Source organism: Cryptotermes secundus, unplaced genomic scaffold (genome assembly GCF_002891405.2).
Source record: "Cryptotermes secundus unplaced genomic scaffold, Csec_1.0 scaffold885, whole genome shotgun sequence".
NCBI lineage: Eukaryota > Metazoa > Arthropoda > Insecta > Blattodea > Kalotermitidae > Cryptotermes > Cryptotermes secundus.
The window spans coordinates 488,901-514,264 of NW_019731235.1; the positions used below are offsets into that span (position 1 = coordinate 488,901).

Sequence of the window (25,364 nt, forward strand, 5' to 3'; positions counted from 1 at the left end):
TTGCTTAAGAGTAATCAATACTGAATATTTATCAGAAAGTGCACAAAATTCTCCAATTTGTCTCAGTTATAATGAAGAATGCATCCTCAAATCTTACATACTCAGTTATAATGATCTTAAATTATAACAGATCACTAACATTTTGAAAACATTTACATGTGTACATCTACAGATGGTGCAAATATACCAGCCCAGCCAAAATGGCACACCTGCAAAGATATTCATGCATTTTTTTTAAGTCTAGACTGCATAAGTTTCAAATCACAAAATTGCACTTCAAGATTTGATGCTACAGTACCTGGGGTATAACAGAATTTGCAGAGCAAGATCAGTCTGAATTGTGATATTTTTTCCTTGCTCTACTGAAATTTTCATTTGATGACCTGTCATGTGTGATCATAAATGTTTTAACAATCAGCTGTCACCTCTCATATTTATCGTATAGAAAAGAGTAATAGGAAAGGCAAACAGGATAGTTTGATAATTATTGTCTTTTGGGATGTTAAGCCATGTAGCCTGGTTGAAATTTACTGACATTTCAGACAAACATGCTGTCGCCATTTTCAGGGCAGAAGAAAACTCATCCACCATGAAGACAGAAGTAGTACATATTTCTGCATTCAGGATAGAAGTGTGGTCTTCTACCTTAAGATGGTGACAGCATATTCACCCAAGAGTCCGTAAAACTCTACCAGACTACAGTGTGTCATATCTCAGAAGGTAATACTCTTCAGTTGCTGCTGCCAGAACCTCAAATCTAACAAGATATTATGAGGCTTATTAAATTCAAATTTATATTTATCCATACATGAATGATTTTCAGGTTTCAGAATACTTTGATGGACTCAAATATTCTGACATATGATTTAGCAATAAGTTTTTTACATCTTCTTGACTACAAAAGAATAAATAAGTATACATTATACTGACATGTCACTGTTCGATAACTATGTAAGTTCTTATAATTAACTACACCATTATTCCAACACAACGCTTGTTTGAAGTTAGAGTAAAAGAAAAGTCTCAAGTCGAGAACACGACTGTAAAAAGTTATTAAGGTAGTAGCAGGTGAAATTTTAACCTATCTCCACTTACATGGAAAATATTTTATATAAAAATTTGTCACTACTACACAGTTTATATGGAAAATCTATTCGATTAAAATATCCTCTACCGCCAACTAATTACTTTTCATTTCACACTGAAAAATAATTAAAGTATTACAAGAAGTGTAACTAGGGGTGTGCATCAGTACAGTCTGAAAACTAAGCTACATGACACCATTAGGTTAGAAACAATCAATAGTAAAATTACGAAGACAGTTCTAATATACTTACACCACCATCCCATAGGCCCCTTCTCCAATGTATGCCAAGTTTGTATACCTCGGCCCCACTTCAAAAACTTGCCCTCGTACAACTTCCGCATTAGGATTTCCAGCCGCAGCAGTAGCACCTTCCGCCGCCATTTTGACAACTACGACAACTACCTTACGAGTGTTTGATTCATTAACCACATGATGTCGCCAGTAGCGTCACCGTAATTTCGTTGAGCAATTGTTTTTATTCGATGTGCTTAATAACCGCTTGTGTCGCTAGTTGTAAGAGGTCACGGCCGTCACGGCGGTTATGTTGCCTGGTAATAGAGTCGAATTGCATCTTCCAGGTTATAAGAACGCATAAGGTTAGGAATTTGGAACAGGTTAGAAAGTTCACTAGGTTCATCATAGGTTGTTTTAAATTTGTGCTCTGGGAGGTGTTGGAAGTAGGCGGAAGGTTACTTTAGATTTTACTGTAAATCTAAGTGCTGAGAGTTCATTTATCATAAAAATGAATGCACCTCCAACGTTTGAATCATTCCTCTTGTTTGACGGCGAAAAGAAGTAAGTATATGTAAATTTCAGGTTATACTTTTCAATTAATATTTCACAGAGGAATACTTGTGCTCATGGAGTAAATTTATTTACAGGATTATCAAAGAACAAGATACGAAGGTGCCAAATGCTGCGATATTCACCATCAACAAAGAAGATCATACACTGGGAAATATGATTAGAAAGTATGTATGAGTATGAGTATGAGGGGTGAGCCATAAAACTGGCCCTAGCACTGCGTCCTTCAGTGGTCTATTGTGCTTCGATTTGAAAGTATGCTTTGTATAGAGATAAATATATTCCAATCAAGTAAGCTGAGAACTTATCGAGAATTATCTCTTTATTTATTTGTTTTCAGTCAACTCTTGAAGGACCCTAATGTACTTTTTGCTGGATACAAGCTGCCTCATCCACTGGAACACAAATTCATATTGCGCATTCAAACAACTAATGACTACACACCACACGATGCTCTCATGAATGCAATAACCGATTTGCTGGCAGAATTGTCCCTTTTTGAAGAACGGTTCAGGGTAAGTAAATATGTCAGCATATCTTTTATAAAATGAATTGTACATAAATTGTGTTTTATTATTTCAATATTAATTTCTTTTCTCTCTCCCCAGGAAGCAATTAAAGAGAAGAAAGAGGGGCTAGATTAAGTAGACATTAAACTCTTTGAGTGTGCTGTGGTGTGTGTTAATTTTAGATGTTCTTCTCAAAATGTGACTCATATAACATAACTTACAGAAACCACATTTATAATATTAAATTTAGCCAAATTGACAGTTGTATTCAGTGTCAAAGAACTGGAATAATTGTGAAAAAATGTATGCATGTTTTATTTTNTTTTTTTTTTTATTTTTATGTAAAGGACAAATGAGAACCCAAAAGTAATAAAAAAATGACACCTGCCAAATGAAGGTAGCAGTTTGATGTGATGTTGAACTCTAAGCATATGTCATTCATACATATACAGTGATCACAGGAGAAGGTAAAGCCTACAGCAGACCACCTTGGAAATAGAAATGACACTTGCAATAATATGGGACCTGCAACATGGCACAGAATTCTGTATGGAGCAATATGGGACCTTTATTGAAACAGCTTTGTCATTACAATAATAAGCAACGTGCACAGTAGCTTAATTCTCCATAGGAATNATTTAGCCTAATTGACAGTTGTATTCAGTGTCAAAGAACTGGAATAATTGTGAAAAAATGTATGCATGTTTTATTTTTATGTAAAGGACAAATGAGAACCCAAAAGTAATAAAAAAATGACACCTGCCAAATGAAGGTAGCAGTTTGATGTGATGTTGAACTCTAAGCATATGTCATTCATACATATACAGTGATCACAGGAGAAGGTAAAGCCTACAGCAGACCACCTTGGAAATAGAAATGACACTTGCAATAATATGGGACCTGCAACATGGCACAGAATTCTGTATGGAGCAATATGGGACCTTTATTGAAACAGCTTTGTCATTACAATAATAAGCAACGTGCACAGTAGCTTAATTCTCCATAGGAATATGGAGACTATAATGCAGTCCACCTTCCCCATAACAGTAAGATCGGGACTGGCGTAACCAAGAAATTCCATGAGACTAGTTTCCCATTAGGTTATGTCAACCTGTGACACAGTTCACTCTTCATATAATATGGAAAGTCTGTCATACAGCTCATCTTTCTCATTACAAAAATGTGAGGATATATACACTAGAGCAGCCCTGTCCAACGTGGCGCCCTCCGTAAGCACATATAATTGACCCGATTTTTAATATTAATTCACATTGTAAGACAAGACATATTTGAGTGTCTGAGTACTGTTAAATATTTTCACAAAATTTCCTTGAAGCATGGTACAGTATTAAACATTCCTTGAAAATGTATGCCTATTTCTTTTCGCCCTTGCTAACAACACCAGTCTTAATCCTTTTTTCACTAGAGAAACCATCCTCTCAAGTTCAGGTAATTTTCCCTAGCGGTATTTTTACCCCCTCAAACAGCCACAAGTCCCCGCTGAATCGGCTTTCATGGATTTCGGATTTATGGTCAGGGTAACATAAAATTTTCTGTGATCGGCAGGGCAAACATATTCACCGACACGAACATGACTATGGGGCCCAGCTTACTGTAATTTCCCCAATTTCTAAACTCATCAGCAGTATGAATCAAAGTTACTTTAATCCCAACAAGGCGATGCTGCAAACAATAAGAAGTTATTAAGAGGGTCGTACACTAATGGAAATTGGTAGTAGCTATATTTCCAAGTTCGCTTTCTTCAGCCAAACATTCAGTATTACTTGCGAGTTTGTGACGACCATAGTTCAGTTGTTATGTGTCTTCTGTTGTGACAAGTAGTACATTCGACTAGTTACACAGTTGCCAGTGTATTTTAGTTATTGTGCTTCAAATTATTGAGCAAATAAGCAGTACTATTTTATATGGCTAAAAGACAAAGGCGTTATAGTTTTAACAGTGAATGGGAGGAGCAGTATTGTTTTATTGAATACAAAGGAAACCCTATGTGTTTATTGTGTAATAGTAGCGTGTCTTCTCGTAAAAAAAGTAATGTAGAGCGACATTTTGTGACTAACCACAATAACTTCAACAATGAATTTCCTGTGAAATCTGAACTAAGAAAACAAAATGTGAAAGACCTAAAATCTAAATTAACCTTGAAACAACGTGTATTTACAAAGCCTATCCAGCAAAGTAGTAACGTAACAATAGCTTCGTATAAAATCATTTTCATCATTGTCTACATTTTTTTTATCATTTAATAACTGTCATCCACAAAATGGCTTGAATATATTTGTAGTAGAAGTCTGTGTTCAAAAATGTTGTACTTTGAGTTGTTACCAGGATTCCATTTCAGCCATTGCTTGCTTTGTCATGGTACACTGCAGTATTGGCACCTGTTTTCTTAAAAGAATAGGTATATTAAAAGTAAACTGAATAGTAATCTTGAGAACTGATCACATATTGATCAATAGATTGTATGCTTTTGGTATAGGACATAAAATGCAGCAGAAAATTAGGATAGAAATATACTTAAAGTTGTCTATTTTGTTTTGCAATTATGACAGCTTTTGTACCCAGGAAAAAAAACACTGATATGTCACTGGGTTTTAGACTTTGTCCATTGTCTGGTATTCCAGAAACTGGAAAACATGACATTTTGGAAATGATCTGTTTCCATCCTGAGGTGAGGGTGGGAAAAGTGTTCCGTAGAAAGAGCTAACCTCAGTCACTGTGGACAGTCCCTGTTATATTCACTACAGCTATTTAAATACCTGAGAGGGGGCTAATTTGGTGGGAGATAACAAGAGAATAGACAATAAAAATTGTGATAGAGCACACACATCTGTGAAACTAGGATAGGAAAAGAAGTAGAAATTTATGCTACAAATTTAGCCAACAAAAGCGAGTGCATGAGTACCAATGCATAGAAAAAATAGAAAAATTTGTGAAGATCCACCTGAGTATGTGTCTTATCACCTGAGGATGGAAAAGAGATCCAGTTTCCAAAACGTATTTTCTAGTTTCTAGAATACTGAACGCTGGACAAAGTCTGAAAACCTGGAGATTCTGAATGTTATACACCACTGTAGGAACCCTTTACAATCTACTGATATGATGTGTTACAGTGTACAGAGAGGCAGTATAACATAAGACTGTAACTTTGCAAACTGCTTAGAAAGCAGGAGCACACATTAAGTAATGAATCCTTAAAGATAAATTCCATTTCCTGTACTGCCATACACTAAATCTCATGTGGCAAAGATTTTGCAGTAAAGCAATGTATGAGTAGAATTTATTGGTATTAAATGACATTAACAGGTTTCTCTTTTTAAAGCACTCGTACAGAAAGCATACTACTACTTTCTCTTCAGAATATGTATGTGAATCACTTCAGCTGTGACCAGACAAATTTAGGAAAACTTTTGTGGAGATCTACTCTAAATAATAGCATAATTATGCATTAAGTTGCAGAAAATCTATAAAAATATCACAGATTTGTGTGTGACACCTAGGTACCTGTTCTGTGGGATGTATTTGAAGAATATTCCTTTGCAGTGTATAAAATGCAGATGCAGTGCAAATTACATGTAAATGTGACAAATGTATGAAACACACAGAGTAAATAGTGGATCATATTCTACCAACAGGTATAAAATGCAAATAATTTTTCAAACGGTACTGGAACCATTCTGTATCACAATTGGAAACGTGTGCATGTGCATGCACACAAGTGAGCATGTTAGTCTGAAATGGAAAACAGGAAGTAAGATGGTTTTGGCAGAATTTCAAAGTAGTCCAACATACGTTGGCCTGAAATAAAAGAAATGGAACAGTGGTAGTAAAAGGAGAATGTGCTTATCTCTAAAACCAGTGATGAAAAGAAACTAATGTAAAATAAAGATACAGAATATATGTGGGGGAAAAAATGAAGTCAACAATTCATCTTAATTTTATAGTAGATAGTTTCATAACTTGAAATAATAAAAGCTGATATGGTAACGCCAAAGGTTTTTTTTTTTTTTTTTTTTTTTTTTTTTTTTTTTTTTTTTTTTTTTTTTTTTTTTTTTTGAGGANCAAAGTGTCACAGACACTCTAGGTAGCATAGAGACCAAGTATTTGGTAATATGTTGTAATTAGGTTCTGGAGAAAGTATGAAAACAGTAAGGGCTCATATCTTAATGCAAATGCATATTTCTTTCTTACAACCAAAAATTATGCTCATTTGGATGTATGTATGAATTACTTAATTTCTTAAATTTTAGATATGGTTTGATGGTGCGTATACAGTATGCGCCAAAATATAGACTACTGAAATGAAAAGACGAACAGTATTATTTTGTTGTCATCTGTGAGTTTATTTCTCCTGAAAGAATCTAACATACACACTATTAGTGTGTTGATTTACCATGGTATGCATAATGTAAGTTTTTGAAGTGTGCACCACCTCGCTGTAGATAGTGTTCATAGCGTTCATGCAGATTCTCAATCATACCCCAGAACAAAGATTGCTGCAGACTCCTGCAAAAGGAGACGATTTGCTCGCATAATGCAGGCACAGTTCTTGGCGGATCTTCACAGTGGAACACTCTCTCCTCTAACATTCCCCACGAGTAGGCATCAGGTGGCACAAGATGGGGGGAATGGGAAGTCAGTATCATGTGAAATGATTCATCCTGGAAAGTTTTCCTGCAGCATGGCTAGAGATTCTCAAGCAGTATGGCTGGTCACCCCATCCTGTTGATACCACTGTTTGTTCATGTGAAGGCCCCTTGCACAACAGAACCTTCTCAAATCCTGAAGAAATGGTCCGATCATCATGTCCCTGTAGCGTTCTTGGGTGACAGTAAGAGCATTGCCTTCCTCATACTTATCCAGACTTCCCCTTCCGTTGACACAGTGCACTACCAGAATGGCGAAATTTCATAACAATAGACAGCATAACTGTGTTACTTTGTGCTGTCTTATTAAATTTCTCTTGGAATTGTTCTGTCACCTTCTTCAAACTCGGTCCCATGAACGATATGAATACTGACAGACGATAAATACATGGGCGTTAAGATATGAACACTGTCTAAAACAATGCGGTGCACAATTCAAAAACTTACGTTATGCATACCATGGTAAATCAACATGCTAACAGTGTGTATGTTAGTTTCTTTCAGGAGAAATAAACTCACAGATGACAACAAGGTAATATTGTTCATCTTTTTGTTTCAGTACCATATAACACATGACTTGACTTGCCTTGCCCATGGGTAGCACCATGTTGCAGAAACAATTCGTGCAAATTTTCCACTTATTGACAAGTTGGTGTCTTCTGTGAAGAAGGTATTTGTTAAAGCACCATATAGAAAAGAAGCCTTTAAATCAGTAGCACCAAACGTTCTGCTTCCATCAGAACCAATTTTAATGTGCTGGGGCACATGGCTGTGTGCACTGAGTTATTATACCAAACATTTAGAAACAGTTAGGACTGTCGTGAATACATTTGATCCAAAAAGTGCAGCATCAATTCAAGTTGCCCAAGATGTATGAAAAAACGCAGCACTAGAAACTAATCTTTCCTGTATATCTGCTCACTTTTCTCATCTTCCATCCACCATTTCCTCACTGGAGGCAAGCAATAGCACTACTACTTTGTATCAATCGTTAAGTGTATTCAAAACCACTGTTTCCAAATTGAATTTAGTTCCTGCAAGAAATGAAGTAGTAAAGGAAAAAGTACACAGCATTCTTAAAAAAAACAGGATATGAACAAATTTGTGAAATTGAAGAAATTTTAGCCAGTAAATGTACTGAACTGCCAAGTAAAAAATCACTAACAGTGGAGCAAATAGCAACTTCTGTACATGTGCCCTTAAAGTTCTGTGAGGTGCAAAGAAGTTGTGGGAACATCCCACATATCACACTATTTCTACAACGCTCACTATTCAACTCACTTTTCACCATCACACGCGCAAACCAATCAAATTCAAGTCAACTTTTGCATTTATACAGCACTTGCTGCTAGCCCACATCCACATTATTATGCGCGCTGGCCAATCAGCTCTCTGCAAATTTCGCTCCTCCATCATATCATGNCCCTTAAAGTTCTGTGAGGTGGAAAGAAGTTGTGGGAACATCCCACATATCACGCTGTTTCTACAGCGCTCACTATTCAACTCACTTTTCACCATCACACGCGCAAACCAATCAAATTCAAGTCAACTTTTGCATTTATACAGCACTTGCTGCTAGCCCACATCCACATTATTATGCGCGCTGGCCAATCAGCTCTCTGCAAATTTCGCTCCTCCATCATGCTTTGTATAAAAAGGAGCAGCTCCAACCCGGCAGCATGCACTCAGTCACACTCAGTCAGCCAGCCAGCACACTTGGTCCTCAGCACTCGGTCTTCATAGTCTCCGGCTCTGCGCTGCGCCAGGAATGGTCGCCTCGACTCTCCGTCAGCATGCCCGACTCACTGGGCTGCCTTGGCTCTCCGGCGGTCATGCCCGACTCACTGGGAAACTGGCATAGCTACTGCCTCTCCACTCCAGTGACCGCGCTCCACAAGTAGACGTCTTCCAGCAACCAGGCAGCTGCCAGCAATGGCCGCACTGCAACCTGGCCACTGCCTCAGCTACCGCAACCAACATCTCTTTCTACCGGTGTACGTAGCGCTACTTCACCGGCCAAACATCCCAGCAGCCAACGGTCCTTTTCAGGACCTACAAAGTTTCCGAAGAAGTGGGTTGTCATTGGAGTAACGACAAAATTCCTACAAAGTTTTCCATGCTATAAGGACATCTTACGAGACAACAGGAGGCAACTAACTATGGAAAACCAAAAACATTTAATAACTGCGAACTGCAACAGAGGAGAAGTTGAAAAGCTTGGAGAGATATGAGTACCGTTGTTTTTTTTTAACTTGTAATGAAAAAATGTTGGCTTTGTTGCAAGGTCTGCCTTTAAGTACAGCTTTTCATTGCAAGTGAATCATTCACTGATTACATAAAATTAACTTAAATGTTGATTTGTTGCTCTCACAATAATGTAAAATCAATTTTAACTTTAATTTCTTTCATTCTGGTCCGTCACACTAACCAAGTGAAGTTTTGTGTGTTGGTGATTTCTTTTTCTACTATAAATGCCTCTGATGATGGCTCCGTGGTGAGCCGAAACATGTAAGGCAGGTGCTGACGAGGTGGAAAACTTAAAAAAGTGTCACATTTGACGGAAGGAACTTGATTGTCAATTTTAACATTTAGTATGAACTTTTTATGTGCATATTTTGGAAGTTTTCCATGCATAAATGCATACATATTTAAAGGATTATGGTACAGAAATCTAGCCCCTACTCATCACTAAGTAATATGCTGTAATCCTTTCAGTGAAGTAAATCAAAGATAGAAATTAGGTCAAGTATTTAGTAACCACTGAAAGGCTGATTTGATGCAACATAGTCAACCAATTGTGCTGACAGGTTGGTAACATTATAAACTCACTCAGAAGATGCATGGCTCAAACCTTGGCTAGGAAACTCGTTATTCTGACCGAGTTTTTGTGAATTTTGTCTCTTGTTGGGTACAGGATAGTACCTCAATTAGACCATGATTGATTCCTTCCAATTTATCTGTCATCCTACCCTTCAACACTACATATAATCTAAATTACTGACAGGGTTGTAAAATCATCCTCCCCCCCCCCTTAATAAGTATATAAAAACAAACGATGCACAACACTCAAGTCATACACGAATGTCACAAGGAAGCATTCGTTTCCTCTCCTCACTGCTAGTGATTCATCAGGGTAATCATCACACACTGTTGCTCTGCTGGCAGCAGAAAACATAGTGGAAGGGCCATACATTGTCTCAGCCCCCAGATAATATCACTGTACTGCTCCCATATTCACCTGAAGCAGCTGAGAAAAACTACACTAAATCTGTCAAGAGAATGTATTGTGATGTGTTGCGCAATGGAGGACACCTCTCCCTCCCCAGCAGTACGTGGCGGCATTGTAGCGCTGTCATTACTATGGTAATAGGCAAGTCAACACCCCGCCCCTCTCCCCACGGTGACATAACACGCAATGCAGCTGTGACATGGGTAACAGGCGGGCACTGCGACTATATAAGGGAACTACACAGCCACCGAAGGCAGTTAAAAGTGTATCAGCCACCGAAGTGAGTTCTCAAGGCAGCAGCCTACAAGTTGAGTTGGAATATAGCAGCCGTCGCGGATAGAAGAACTGGACGCATGTGTGATAATCAGTGATAGTTTGTGATAACTGAGTAATAATTGGGAGTATGTGATACAGTGACACTTGTATAGCTCCCGTATCGTAATTAATACATGTATACTACTGAGGACAGAGTGAATTGATTAGTGCATAGGGTTTGTAAAGTGTGGAAGCCCGTAACACTGTTATATTTTAATTGTAGCCGAGACTTGCAGGTTGTTAAATAAACCAATTAACAATCCAAACAGTGTACTCAGTAACGAAACATGTTACAGTATGTTTAGTAATACGGGTCTCATCTGAGGTGTGCGACCACCCAGCATGTCAGCCACTTTGGACCTTAGTTGGAGCTTCACCTCTGAACCATTACTTGGTTGAACTCAATAATAAATTATCCATCAGTCTATGGCGTATATTATTAGAAACATATAAAAAGGGGAAAGTAATTTAAAAGTCTATTGATCTTTATTTGCTAACAATTATTATGATTAATGACAATTAGTAACAAGATGACTTATGAATATTTCAATAAATTTGGTGTTGTTTCTGCCAAGTATTTGACATCCTGTCATTGAATTGAGCTCAATTTAAGCTGCTGCATTCTGTAATGGATAATACAGCAGATATGAGCCTGAAGTAGCCAGAGGACTGATTTTGTTCAAATGTTTATGTAGATCAGACATAATTTTTTTACAAATACCAAGTTTGATTTCATCTAATATGGAAAGATACTTCATAAATATTATCATCAATGTAAATTATTAAAACAGTTATAACAATGGAATAACTTAACCCAGATGAACACTTCTTATAAACATTATTTAACTAACAATAACCTTCAGCAATGTAATTAAAACAGGCTTCATAAAATGTAATCCTACTTTATATTCAGTAAACTTCTTGAATAAGAAATGAGACAATGGCACCAACTGCAAGAGGAGTAACGATATAAACCTTTCTGAAACAAGTTTGAAATATATACTGCACATCTTTCAAACAAAAGAAAAGTGTTCTGTACTACACTTTCAACAGTAAATTTCATTTCTGAAATACTGTATAATTTATGTACAATTTCAAAATGTTATTTATTGCTACCTGCCTTCATAAGTTTCGAATTCAGATCATACCCAATAAATTACAATACGAACATGAACATACAAATAATAACTATCAAATTATTATAGTAAAATTGGGAATATTTTATTCTGTCAAAATAAACTGTATTCTATATTCCAGTTCAATGTGATTTTTGTCTTATAGTCTCAAATAATGTCATACTCCAAAGAATTTTCATGTATTAAAATGAAATGCCCAAAATCATATTTAACCCTACTGCTGCTATATTCGTCTGAAGTCACCCAAGTGTCCATTACTATATGGTGTGTCATTATACTTCATTCCACGTCAGGAAATAAAAATCCCCTTTCACTGTCATTTCACTTCATTCACTGTGCAATGAAAATGCAGTTTTGTTGCATTTTAGGAAAACTGTCACAAAATAATACGCAGCAAAAGTGTTAATGAATTACAGAACACTATCTGTGTAATACAATAGACCTTACAATTACCTATACCATTTATAAGTTCAAACCACAAGAACATTTTAAAATGTAAAGTCCTGTTTCATTAATATAAAGGACACTAGTCATTTATAAATTAGATCTTTGGTCTCACTGTAGCCAATGAAGTTTCTTACTTTACATACTTGTCCCAGATTCACAGTAAATTTAATCATAATTCTATTTCATACCCTCTTCCACACTTCAGATATTAATTTCAAAATTGGGAGGACATATTCAGACTAAAGGAGTTGACCATTATTCTATTTCCATTACAATTTAATTTTGTATTTCAGTGAATGTTAATGTCCATTAAATATATATCTGTACTGATGTCTATAATGCCCCATAAGTTTGGAATATAAACCACAGCATTTTCAAGAATAAATTATCACAGCATGCCATGAGATCACATCACAATTCTCATTCATAAAAATGTTTTATTTTTTATGGTGGCATGAATGGTGGACATAGTAAATATATTTTGTTACAACTATGTTAAAATGCAAATACTGCCTGTGATTCCAGACTTATGAGATATTCTGTACATTTAAATATTACTCGTACCAGTACAAAATTACATTGTGCTGACTAACAAAGTGGAAATTATTTCACATCACAAAACCTTCACAAATGCCTCAATCCCACATCTGGAAGTAATTCTTTCTTAAAGCTCTCATGTAAATCAGAACAAAAGACAGAGAAAAAAAATTTTCAGTTTATCACTGATGCTAATGAAACTATAACTCCATTTAGAGAACTTCTGTTGAAATTTATCTACATTCTTAATTAAATGAACCTACAATATTGTGGTCACCTGTTGCAGTTAAAAACACTTCTTCCATTTCTTTTTAATCTGTCAAAGAGGTCCTGATTCCCTAAGTCCCTATTCAATATTGATATTTCTGAAATGGAAACAGAATACAACATACTCCAAAACAAATTAGAATTATATAACATACCCCAGTTTATAAATTAGCTATAACTAAGAACACATTTAAACAAAAAAAAATCATCAATAATTATACAAAAATATACCGTAACAGGTATCACTCTTTTATGCACAGCTTGCATAAACTTAGTATCAGTACCAGAATTTTATATATGGATACACACGGCACTTTCAGAGCACCTGTTTCAAGAATTTACATAGTTATGTACAAGTATAAATATAAAAATAGCATCTATTTTCATTTGACCCTACAAGTCTATGCTAACATAGAGATTGTTACATGTCCGTTTATTACACTATAGTTATTATCTTACGTAAAAACTTTATTCTACAACATTACTGCAGGTTAAAATGTTTCGCCATCATCACAATCCTCTGTAGCATGGCCAAATACTGAAAATAAAAGAAAATTATATTAGCTGAAAATTGTTATTCTTTTGTTGGCTTCTTGCTTGCTTGGCTTACTAGCTGACCTTGAATATTGACAAATATGGAGGCAGTACATCCTCTGAAACCACAGTGAACTTTACCAGATTACACAGTATCACATACTCAAATATAGGATATCACTAATATCCTTGTAAAACATGCATCTCTTATAATTGCAAAAAAAAACATGTATTACTTACCTTCACAGATTTCACAGTAAGGTCTCTCCTCACCCCGTTTCTTCCCTACACCATGCCGGCTGTGCTGAGAAGGTGGGGGTGTGTCCATAGCTTGGCGTGGACAGTCTTCAGTCTCGTGCAGATCAAACATGTCACAGATATCACAGAACACACGTGGAGCTACCATATTGGGCTTTATACCATTTCTGAAATTAAATTAAAGTGCTGAAATATTACACATACATGTGCTGAAGGAAATAAACAAGCATAAGGCATAACATGACATGCTGGAAAACCTACCAGAGACGGTCATCTAGAACTTTTATAGACAAACTTCAGATTAACAGTCTACTATTGGAATTCATGGATTTCCACTTCATTTTAATACCAGCACTATTTCTGGCACACATGTATGATTTTAGATGAGTGAAATATTTTATGCTAGATTCCGATATTATTACACCTATGTTTTATGTAAGATGTTATTTATGGTTTTATTCAAATACAAGACCTTGGTTATCTTCCCACAGAATCCAACCAAGCCATCATACTTCTCACGGAGGATGCTTACTATAGTGATATAATCTGTTTATATTTCTACCACATTTTATGTATAGAAAATATGTTGCAATACATATTGTACAAAAGTCTCACATAAATCTAACGAGTTAAATATTCTGGGTTGCAATGCCATAGTGTTTAGTAAGAATACCATGTTTTGGTGGAACCCTGGTGGACTTCTACAAAATTACACAGCTTTACAACCTACAAAGATTTACTCTTCATGGTCAGCACTGTGAAAACCTCAAATCTAACAGATATAATAATGCTGTTACTTTCCTAGTGCCTTATAGGTCCTGCTAGGGAGATCTTTAGTATTTGCAAACAATACAACTTTTATTATGGCAACTGTGGCACCACAAAAGAACAGATTTTAAGCTTTATGAAGCCTGCAATATTACCTCATAAATAATTAAGGTACTGAAACAAAGCTATGGAAAAGTTTTCCAGAGTCTGAAGTATTAAAAAGACCTCCTAATTAAAGATATTTTAAAGTGAAGTGAGGAAAAAAGGCCAGGCTTAAGTTCTAGCAAGTTTCCTTCACTGATGATTTGAGTCCTGTGCCTTAAACAGTATTCTCTTCACTTACTCTTTTCAATTGAAGGTTCATTTTGAAAAATACGGTTAGATATTAAAGACTTAAACTACCTAACAGGGCATCTAATGAACTGTTCCCTTGAGTGCAAAGAATAAACACTTCACCCAACCCAAAGAAATAAAATGAAGCTACTCTCTACAAAAAACTAGGCCCATGTCACCATGAATGTTTATCTACTGTCAGGACTCTATAAGTTGTAACCTTTCATACAGATTTCTACACATATTAATACAGACAGAAAGCCACAGTATTACAACCATCCAAAAATGGAGAGCACAAGTGAAGGGGACAAGGTAAGAGAGCTAACTCAAAGGAAACACGTCTGTCTTTAATGTGGGAAATACTCTGTGACTATTATGTCAGACTGGACATTGCTGGACATTGTTCCCCAAAAGTCCATTAGGTGAATAATGAATGGGACTGTGTCTTTTAGCAGCAGACAACTGCTTCCTTTCATATTCAAAATTCAACATTCACAACCATCACAAGTAATGTGAAGCTAAACAGTCTCTGCAAGTAATGTAAAAACACTGAGTAAGAGATCACTCAGAAAAAAGAGGGTTCATGTGCGAATTTTTGTGAAGGATGATACAAAGTATGATGAATTACCCAAAAGATAGACAGAAGAAGGAAGTAGGATAAATAACAGAAAAAGAAAAAGTATGATCGGAACTCTCCAATTTATTTCTAGTACTGTCATTTGAGTTATTCAATTTTATTTTTAAGGTTCTGAACTTGTGAAGCAGTAGTCCTGTTATAACCCATGCTAGGGCTTCTCCTTTGTTTAGCTCAAACCCAAAAGCACATAGGTGCTTAACATATATTAAACACAATCCTGCAGTCTTTGAATTTCACAAACAAAATGCAGCAGCCTCCAACGCAAGAATATCAGAGGACTGAGAAGCATAAGTGATGAATTAATACACTCTTTTGAAATAGACAACTTAAACCCTCACATGTTATGTTTAAGTAAGCATCACATGGTTAAACAGGAGCTGCTGCACTTCATAATGAATAGTTACCTATCAGGCTCCAGCTTCTGTCAAAAAGGACCGCGTCTGTGGTCTAATGGTCAGAGGTCCTGGCTACAGATCCAGAGGTCCATGTTCGATTCCTGGCCCTACCAGATTTTCTGAGAAATAGTGGGCCTGGAACGAGGTCTGCTCAGCCTCATGATGATAATCAAGGAGCTATTTAAAAAAAACATAGCGGCTCCAATCTAGAAAACTGAAATTAAAGGCCATGGGGATATGTTCTGCTGACCACACTACACCATCTATCACTGAAGTTGGCACTAACTTCGCCAACAAGTGGTGGTCGCTTGGTTGGTAGTGTTGGCTTGCAGACTAAAACCACGGAGTTGTTTTAGCGGACATGCGGTAGCATAGTTATTTGAGGCACTATGCTACAAACTGGAAGGTTGTGGGTTTGAGTCCCAATGAGGTGGATTTTCAATTTCTCTAATCCTTCCAGATGCACTATGGCCCCAGGGTCAACTCAGCCTCTAAGAGAAGTGAGTACCAGGAATCTTCGGGGGAGGGGGTTAGAGGGCAGCCTGCATGTAAGGCTGACAACCTTACTGTCATCTGTCTACTTAATGTGGGACCCTCAATATCTCACAACCCTATGAGCCTCCATGGCCTGTTACAGGGATAGCTTTACCCCCCCTTTTTTACCTTCTGCCGAAAAGACCTACAGAGGGGAGGAATGCGTATTGTAGCAGTTGGAGGCTGATCACTGAGGAGGAGCCAAACCACAAGATGCAACGAGCAGAAACTTTAGAAAGAAGGAATTGTGATGCACCGATAGGCTATTCAGAACAAACAGCCTTAAGGAGGAAGCAATGTAGCATGGATGGTCAGAGCGTTGCTAGGTAACAGGCCAGTAAACACGTGCAATACACACTCGCAACAATGAAGCAATGATGTTAGGCAACCCACTTCTAGGCAACAACTCAGCATATAGACTTCAGCACAGGCGCAACGACATCACACTGCAACAGTATTATCATGTGACTTGTTTTCTGTTTTGTCCATGGGGCGCTTATATAATGAAGATCTGTTTAAGGTTAAGTCAGAGTATGTGGAGAGTTAAAGAGAGCTCAGAACAACTGAGAGACTAGTGTAGTGCTTACAAGAGAAGTGAATAGAAGACCTGACATGTGTGTTACAAATTAAATTAAATGGTAACTAAAACATCTAACTTAATTATATTAAGGTCATACACAGCTCCTTTAGGAGATGTTAGAATTTCTAAGAAGACTAGATGCAACTTCGAAATATTTGTACAATCCAAATTTTGAGTTTATAATCTGTGGAGACATAAACGTAAACTACTGAAATGAAAATTGCTAGAAAAAAACAAGTAAACTCTTTACTAAAGAGATAACATTTGTCACACACTGTGAATTCTTCAACTAGAATTTAAAATTCCTTGAGTAGAGCCATTAACAATAATATTGTAGATTGTACAAGGTCAAACTATTCTTGTACATCTCTTGTAGCCAACGGCCTCTCAGACCACGATGCTCAATTCCTTATATAAATAATATTACTACAAAAGTAAGTTTAATACCCTTGAAACAGAGAACCAAAAAAAAAAAATAATGAAACCATTGCTCAATTTCAGTATCTATTAGAAAATGGAAAGTGGGAACCAGTTTCCAAAAATAAGGTTATAAACTATAAGTTTAACTCTTTTTTATATATTTTTTTTAAATACCTTTGAAGCTAGTTTTCTATTCAGAATAAAGGTGTAGGTCTTATGGGTGAAAAAAGCACAATAAAATAACACTAAAGCTATACTTAAACTCAGTCTATCTGTTGATGAATACTTATTGTTTAAAAAGTTGACAGTACTGATGTATATATGTGGATGTATTTTTTAATACCCTCATGTATAACCACAAGTTGTACTGTACAGGTGACACATTTCATATCCTACAGTCATTTTGACTAACTCTGGATCCAGGGAATGGAATGCAATGTAATGTATTGAGAAATGTGAAGACAGTACTCATCAATAATGTCTCTTACAAGTTCAGCTCATCAGCATCAGCAGGGGAGATCCCAATCTCCAGAATCTCAATGCGAGCCTTCAAATCATCATTCTTGCGCTGCAGATCTACAATCACAGAGTTGAGGAAATCAATCTGGCCTTGAGCAAGTTCCTTCTCCTCTACTAACTTGTGATGTGTGGGATCTGAAAACAAATGATATCTTTTAGGTAACAAAAAAAATAAGATACCAGTAATATGTTAGTCAGTCAGTCATAACAGGTGAATTGTAAGATATGAAGCTTTCACAGCAGATAAAGTTGATAAAATCTTCTCAGGCTAGGAGCTGTGTCAAGTGGTTAAAAAGGGTAAAACAGATAAGCTGTTGATTAACTCTTTCAAAATTCAAGTTTTATGTATACTGATGTTTTCCGGTTCATTTTCAATTAGTTTAAAGCAGTTCCAACACAAATTACTTATGCAATTTGATTACAAACTGTAGATTGTATACACCACAGAACACTGAAATTATTGAGCACTAAAGGTAATGTGCCCCTGAAGATGTATGGGGGAGTGGAAATATAATTCCATGTATTTAACCTTGGCACTAGATGCAGGTGACTGGTCAGCTTCACTCCCCAGCCACTTTGTCCATGGGGAAAGGATTCTGATACTAAACAGCTGATGCTGGGTAAGCATCAGAGCCAGTCTGGATGCCTTGCAGAGGAACAGAATCTCTTGCCCCTGCCCAGGATTGAAACCCAACTCTTCAATTGCCCAGCCCATAGTCTAGTTGGTATACCAACTGAGCTATCACAGCTCCAGACTATACTGACTGCAAATAATACTCTTCTTCTGTATTAATTAATTGTACAAGTGTGTGCAGAAATATAGTATACATTTCTGGAACCCAAATATACGCATCAATGTCATCCTAAAAATCTGTCACTAAACATAAACTATATGAGCTTATACTCATACTGTACACTTTTCTTAAATGAAGTATTAATAGAATTTGCTGGATTTATCACTCTGTAATAATACCTTTCTGTCTCCCATTTTAGTCCCATGTCCACATTTCACAGGGAATCCAGGATTTTATACTGTCTTCTTATCTACTGGCTGTTTTTGTGAAGAAAAGAAAATATGAACCTCAGAGGCTACATAACCTACAAACATTTGAATTCTCAGACACCACTGGTGTCAATATAGTGACTATACACAGTTCAGATGTTGAACAATACTGCCCAGTTCAGTGTAGGATACTAAGTTCTGTTACATCACAAACCCATTAACCAAACTGTGTCATAACAGCAGTACAAGGAGGTTTAAAAAAAAAGTGTACCATTTTCTCTATATCTGACTTACCATCACTATTTGCATTAACTTCTGACTGTGCAACAGTCTTCTGCATTTCCCCTACTTTGGTTTCAAGCTGCTGCTTTTCATGTTGCAAACCTTCCAGCAAAGCTTTATACTGTTTGCCCTGTGCTTTCTCTGTCAGTAAGGAAGAAATCTGAAAAGAGGGTGTAATCTACATTGCATTAAGACATTTCCAGCTCTTGTGTCTGGCTTGCATGTTCACACCATTCCACTCATCATGACAACCATTTCATATACTCTTATCTCATTTCATGTTTTCAAGTATATGAAAATCTTATACGACACTTCAGAGCTTTGGAAGGATTTTCCATAGTTTGTTGTTTATTTTCTTAATCGATTATGAGTATTATGATTATAATCATGAAAAGCTCAAAATTTGTTTCTGACCTAAAGTCTGTACTGCTACATAGTTTTACATTTTCTCTATTTTAAATGTAAAATTATATTCCATATGCAGTGATTGAGAACTGTTTAAATTTCTCATTCTTTTTCTTTCAATACTGAAAGAAGTACATAACGAAGGCAATAGAATGAAAGTAAAGTACTATGTTTAAAAAATTAATAGGCCTCTACCACTTTGGAATAATGGAAAAATAAAGGAAAGGTAATTAGGAGAAAAGTGCTTTGAGATGGTAGCTACTTCAGCTGTCCAATAGAGCTGGTGCCTTCAGACACTAAAAGTGAATCTTTGATACACATGTTGGAGAAATTTCCCTATAAGCAATCATTCCTAACATCTCATTTTGAATTAAGAACTACTGTATTTCAAGACATTAAAATCATTTTATTTGAAAACCATTCTAATTTTCTTCCAAATGATATTTTTAAAATTTTCAATCTAATCTCATTGCGTCTCACAGTTCCTTAACCCTGTGTGCATTATGGAATAAGCGTCGCACAGAGGACTTCTAGAAAGATCATTTCAGCTTCAACTCACAGGTGAGGTGTGGAGAACTTACCATTCATACTTCCTGCTTCATCAATAACTACAAGATTTAGTTTGCTAATGGTCAGTATCATAATTTATACATAAATCACATATGGTTCACATTACTGTAATTATTTCCCATGTATTTATGCCTAAAGGTGGCATAAGAGGGTTAAGACTAACTAAATGATGTCTGCATCATCAAATTTGAATCCATCACTTGAAACAGACACTTAAATCTGGTCTGATCACTTAGTTTGTATGACCCTTCATCACCAAAGTTGTGCTTCATTCATTTCCTGTAATTATTCTATCCATCTAAGAAAATATCTGTAGTTATTTCTGTGCCAGCCTATTGTTTCCTGCAAACCAAAGTGAGTGGGATGTAGTGCTCCTACGATGTATGAATGGTCAAGCATATGTACCAATGACAACCTTTCTATATAAAAAATAAATACCAATTATGTCTCAAAATAAACATGAAGCACACTAATGGGGAGCTAATCTGTGAGCTGACACCAGATACTTCATTACTACACCAAAATTTCTGCAACAACATAAAAATCCTTGACTTCCATTGGATTTATAGACCAGACAGAACCATTAAGAATCTATTCAGAAAGAGTACCTCGGCTTTCTGAGTCTGGAAGTCTTTTTCTTTTTGCTCAAGCAAAGAATTTGTTGTCTCCAGTTTCTTCTTTAAACTTTCCTTCTCCTTTTCACTGTTAGCTTTTAAGTCCTCCTCCCTATAAAAAATGTCATTACATTATACAACATATTCAAAAGCATGTGTAAGCATAATGTTTTGCACAAATATACATGCTGAATAAAAATATTCTATACTTCTGTAGCAACCTAAATGAATTTAGGACTGGACAGCCAACATAAAATGAACTTGATATGAGACAAGAATGGTAAGAGACCAACCTCCTCACTAGCATCAATTAACGTTTCTGTGTTTTTCTTTATGGTATCTATGTTATCACCCAGTAGATTCACATCATCAGCACAGATCAGCAGCTGATATGTCCCATTTAATTCCATCCCCACCTGGTTTTCCTTCATCTTCCTAATGACTTATTCTAATAAAGCAAAGTGGGGTCTGTACAAAGGAGTTATCTTAAAAGCCAATGGGGCTATGGTTCAGTTCTGAGTTCTGAGTTCTTGGTAGGAGACACCCATGGAAAGTTCGTTGACCTTTGAGCACTTAAAATGTGATTTGAAGGCTTTATGTGTGCTATAGTGTGTGGTATTTGGAATGTGTGATTCAGTGAGACTGTTATAGTTCCTGCGTTTTACTTGCAGTACCAGGAGAGAGGTGGTAATAAATCCAATCGTCCAAACTATAACCTGTCATTCTCATCATGCGTACCGCCCTATACATGACAATACAACTCCAATGCATAGAAATACAGTAGTAGAGGCTTTTGTAATGCAAACTAGACCATGAGAAGAAGGAAAACTCTTGCCTTTGTTTTGTTTCTTTCAGTTCCTTCTCCACAGCTGCCAACTGCAAACTGAGTTCAGAACTCTGCTGTGCTGCCATCGTAAATGTTTTGCATTGTTCTGCAAGCTGTCCACGCTCCCTTTCAGATATACTTAGCTGCTCCTGAAGTTCATCAATATGTGTTTTCTCCTGCTCCCTTCAATATTAGAAACACATAGTACATAAAGCCTCAAGTTAAATCCATCTACAGGAAGATGTTAAACAAGGAAGTCTGAATGCATTCTGTTGGCAGAAACTTAATTAGGAATGCATGTCTGACCAGGGAAAGAGAAGATTTAGTTACTGTTGGCAAACTGCACTCATGTTTCCTCTCTCAACATCCTCCTTGTAAATCATAAACTATATCTATCATGGAAGTTCACAAATGCTTATGTCCTACCACTGAAAATCATGCGTCAAATTAAAAGTTCTCATCCAATGACACGTTGAAATTATTCAATCTTTAAGTACAGTAAGCAAATTGGAAACTGCTGCTTAAGTACAACATAATGAACATATCCACTGGAATGTTATGAAAGGACTAAGAAAAATATTATAATCCACACATTAAAAACTACTGAATTAAAAGAAATAAAATAATTATAATATGGAAAAGCAGGAAAATTAGTTTTAATGTTCAGGCTTTCAAAAGCCAGTTCACATCATTGCACACTTCTGCTAGATCAAGAAACAAACTAACACACAAACAAAATGAAAAACAAATATTTTCAGAATCTTGTAATACAATACTGTTTTAGTTCCATTACTTACAATTTCTTTTGTAACTCTTGAACTGCCTCTGTCTCCTTCTGAGTCTGCATCAACTTATTCTGTAACTCTTTGCAATGGGCATCAAAGTCATCTTTTAACTGTTGCATCTCATGCACTATTTCCTTTGTTTTCTCCTCTCTTTCTGTTGCAAGACTTTCAGCAGCTCCTTTCTCTGTACGAAGCCTTTCCAATTCCTTCACTGTCTCAGACAATCTTGAATCCTTTTCAATCAAAATTTTATCTACAGCATCTTTATCCTGTTGTAACTTAGTTAATTCAGTCATAACTGTAGAAAGTCGGGAATCTTTTTCTGATGAAGAACTCTCTGTGTCTTTCATCGCTTGCTGTAGTGCCCCTACACCTATATGCAGCTCCAAAAGCTTGGTTTCTGCTTCTGCTAAGCATCTTTCAGTTTCAACCTTTTCTTTCTGAACGAGGTTCAGTTCTTCAGTGACAGCATCAACTTTTGCTCTCTGTTCTGTACTCTTGTTTTCTGCAGTTATCTTTTCTTCTTGAACTTTTAATAATTCTGCACTGACTGAAGCTAATTTCTCATTTTGTTCTTTAACTAGTTTATATGCAGAGTTTTTCTGTTCTTGTACTACTGATAGCTCATCAGTCAATTGATTAAGTTTCAAATCCTTCTCTAGAACAAATTTCTCTAAAGCTTCCTTCTCTTGTATCACTTTATTAAAATCTTGAGTTATCGAAGTCAATTTTGATTCTCTCTCTGCTACAAGACTTTCTGTTGATACTTTTTCATGACACAGTCTCTCCAGCTCTTCAGTATGTTTCTGCCTCAGTTCTTTCTCTGTTTTTTGAGCCTGCTCTAATACTTGCACCAGCTTTTGTTCATGTTCCTGTTCATTTTCCAAAGCTTTCACTAAGTTTTCCTTAAACTCTTTTTCCACTTTCTGAAACTGCAGTTTCATTGTTTCCAGCTGCTGGTTCAGGTCCCTCTCTTTCTCTGCTGACTGCAGAATGGCCTGTTCCATTCTGACTGTTAAGTCTTGTTCTGTAGTTTTACTTTTCTCTGTTACCTTTGTTAATTCCATCCTTGTCTTTTCTGCATCAAGCATGAGTTTATCTATTTCCAATTTTGCATCATTTTTAACCTGGGCATTTTCAGCGATAGTTTTCTCTAATTCATGATGAAGTTCTTGCTCAATTCCTTTTGCTTCCTCTAACTGAAGCTTCATTTCTTGCTCTGTTTTCTGCAATTGCTGTAAAAGATTCTCAGCTTTCACCTTCAGTTCCTGTTCTGTTTTCTCACCCTGCTCTATGACCTGCTGTAATTTGTGTTTCAATATCTCTGTCTCCTGATTAGCTGCTGTAAGCAGCTCTCTAACTCCATCAACTTCCTTTTCCTTTTCCCGTAACTCAGAGTTCAGTTTGGTTAACTGTGCTGATGAATCACTAGAGGTACTCATTAGGCCAGAGATATCATCCTCCTGAAACCCACACAATTGCATATAATATTGGTAACGCTCAACATATACATACTCTGGCATTACACGTGCACTGAGTCTAAAGGTAAATTACAATTATTTTTAAAATTTACTTTTCTATTGCATTGTCCATACTGTTCCTCTCCTCTATTACTACAACAAGTTCTGGAAGAGCCGTCACCTACTTTTCTTTCATTATATATTGAGTATCTGACATAATATGGACTGCATCCAACAGTATTCCTGTTGTTGAATGTGTATTTGCTGCCACAGCAACGTGTTTAACGAGGTGCTGCCCAGCACTGGTAGTCTCTTTTGGCTCACTATTCTGGCTTTCAGGACCATGTTACATTGTATTCTCCTTCAGGCTGATCATCCTGAGTAGACTACAGGCATATCACTTCTCCAACTGCTAACCTCAAACAGGCATTCAGAAGTTTTTAGGCAAGAACTCAGACATACAGACAACAAGGTGATCTTTTCTTTGTTTTAATACTCAGTGCAGCAGATAACATTTAATGTGGCTATGTTCAACTGAACTATGCATGGAGAAATGTTAATCTTCAGCATCAAAGGTCTTCTGGGATGTCATGCCAGTAGCTAGTACATAAGTACCAACATTTCGATTCAGGGGAACTATCTACATAATGTCACACCTCAGAAGAAAGTGACCTTAACATCCACCACTACAAGACCCTTAAATCATGCACAGGTTCATTCTCACTTATTTCAGCATCTTAAAGTGCACTGGTAATATCTGTGCCAGCAATGCAGAGTTCTTAGTAGTTTTAAACCTAGGAAGCAGATGAATTAATTTCTATATAAAAAATTTTAAGTCGCAATAAAAAAATATCTATACTTAATCAGCCTTATTTAAATAGAAGTTTCAAAACCTACCAACAAAGTACCTAGTCAACTATACCACAGGTAGTTATGAGGACAGCCAAAGTTCAAATGTAGACCTTCACGTGAATACTAGGAATTTCTAAAAATAAAGTCCGCACTATCCAATGTACTGCTCCATTAATAATGAAACAAGATCATATTCATTTCTCTATTCTATTACAGATGGAGGAGTTCTGTTTATTTATAAACATTATACCACTTTGCACCCGATGCTACATAAGTTAAATCCTAAAATAAGATCTCAAGAGTGTAAAGAATTTCTTTATATTAAAATCAGTTTAAGAGCCGTGTTTAGTTTTTAAGATTTATCCTTATGTTACTCAAAATTTTCTTCTTCTTAGTACATAAACAAGATGTACCAAGAGGGGTTCCAAATGTGAATTTCCTATACCTGAAGAATGGAACGTCTGGTTTGAATTGGATTACATCAGATGTTCATGATTTACAACGGGGTACCCAAAAGAAACCGAACTAATTTTTTTGTGGGCAGAGCTTTTGTAGTACCGCGTTTTGCCGCTACGAGCGCATAGAGCTAACATT

At 36.4% G+C, this 25,364-nt stretch overlaps 3 protein-coding genes across 14 annotated transcripts in view; 1 reads left to right on the forward strand and 2 right to left on the reverse strand.

Annotated features, from left to right (window-relative positions):
* Positions 1–1,477, reverse strand: part of LOC111866618 (mitogen-activated protein kinase 1) — a 163,363-nt gene extending 161,886 nt beyond the window's left edge. For both annotated transcript variants that reach the window (XM_023855748.2, XM_033752353.1), the window contains exon 1: positions 1,338–1,477. In XM_023855748.2, coding sequence (XP_023711516.1) covers positions 1,338–1,468 — 131 coding nt within the window. In that variant the 5' untranslated portion in view covers positions 1,469–1,477. The remainder of the gene's footprint in view (positions 1–1,337) is intronic.
* A 118-nt stretch (positions 1,478–1,595) lies between these two features.
* On the forward strand, positions 1,596–2,669 carry LOC111866615 (DNA-directed RNA polymerase II subunit RPB11). The gene is made up of 4 exons (XM_023855736.2): positions 1,596–1,882; positions 1,969–2,058; positions 2,232–2,406; positions 2,500–2,669. The coding sequence occupies exons 1-4, from the start codon at positions 1,830–1,832 to the stop codon at positions 2,533–2,535; spliced, it is 354 nt and encodes a 117-aa protein (XP_023711504.1). The 5' UTR covers positions 1,596–1,829; the 3' UTR covers positions 2,536–2,669.
* Positions 2,670–11,072: 8,403 nt separating this feature from the next.
* The window catches only part of LOC111866616 (CAP-Gly domain-containing linker protein 2), a 133,898-nt gene continuing 119,606 nt past the window's right edge, over positions 11,073–25,364 (reverse strand). For all 11 annotated transcript variants that reach the window (XM_023855746.2, XM_023855745.2, XM_023855740.2 and 8 more), the window contains 7 exons: positions 22,471–23,921; positions 21,683–21,856; positions 20,842–20,959; positions 19,271–19,418; positions 17,943–18,108; positions 13,770–13,954; positions 11,073–13,533 (listed from right to left, as the gene is read on the reverse strand). In XM_023855746.2, the coding sequence (XP_023711514.1) occupies positions 13,487–13,533; positions 13,770–13,954; positions 17,943–18,108; positions 19,271–19,418; positions 20,842–20,959; positions 21,683–21,856; positions 22,471–23,921 (2,289 nt within the window). In that variant the 3' untranslated portion in view covers positions 11,073–13,486. The remainder of the gene's footprint in view (positions 13,534–13,769; positions 13,955–17,942; positions 18,109–19,270; positions 19,419–20,841; positions 20,960–21,682; positions 21,857–22,470; positions 23,922–25,364) is intronic.

Bases quoted from the DNA above. Each gene is read 5' to 3' on its own strand.
- LOC111866615 (XM_023855736.2), top strand. From the start codon at position 1,830: ATGAATGCACCTCCAACGTTTGAATCATTCCTCTTGTTTGACGGCGAA. The intron at 1,883-1,968 runs GTAAGTATATGT...ATTTATTTACAG, and splicing joins TTGTTTGACGGCGAAAAGAA to GATTATCAAAGAACAAGATA. The intron at 2,407-2,499 runs GTAAGTAAATAT...CTCTCTCCCCAG, and splicing joins TTTTTGAAGAACGGTTCAGG to GAAGCAATTAAAGAGAAGAA.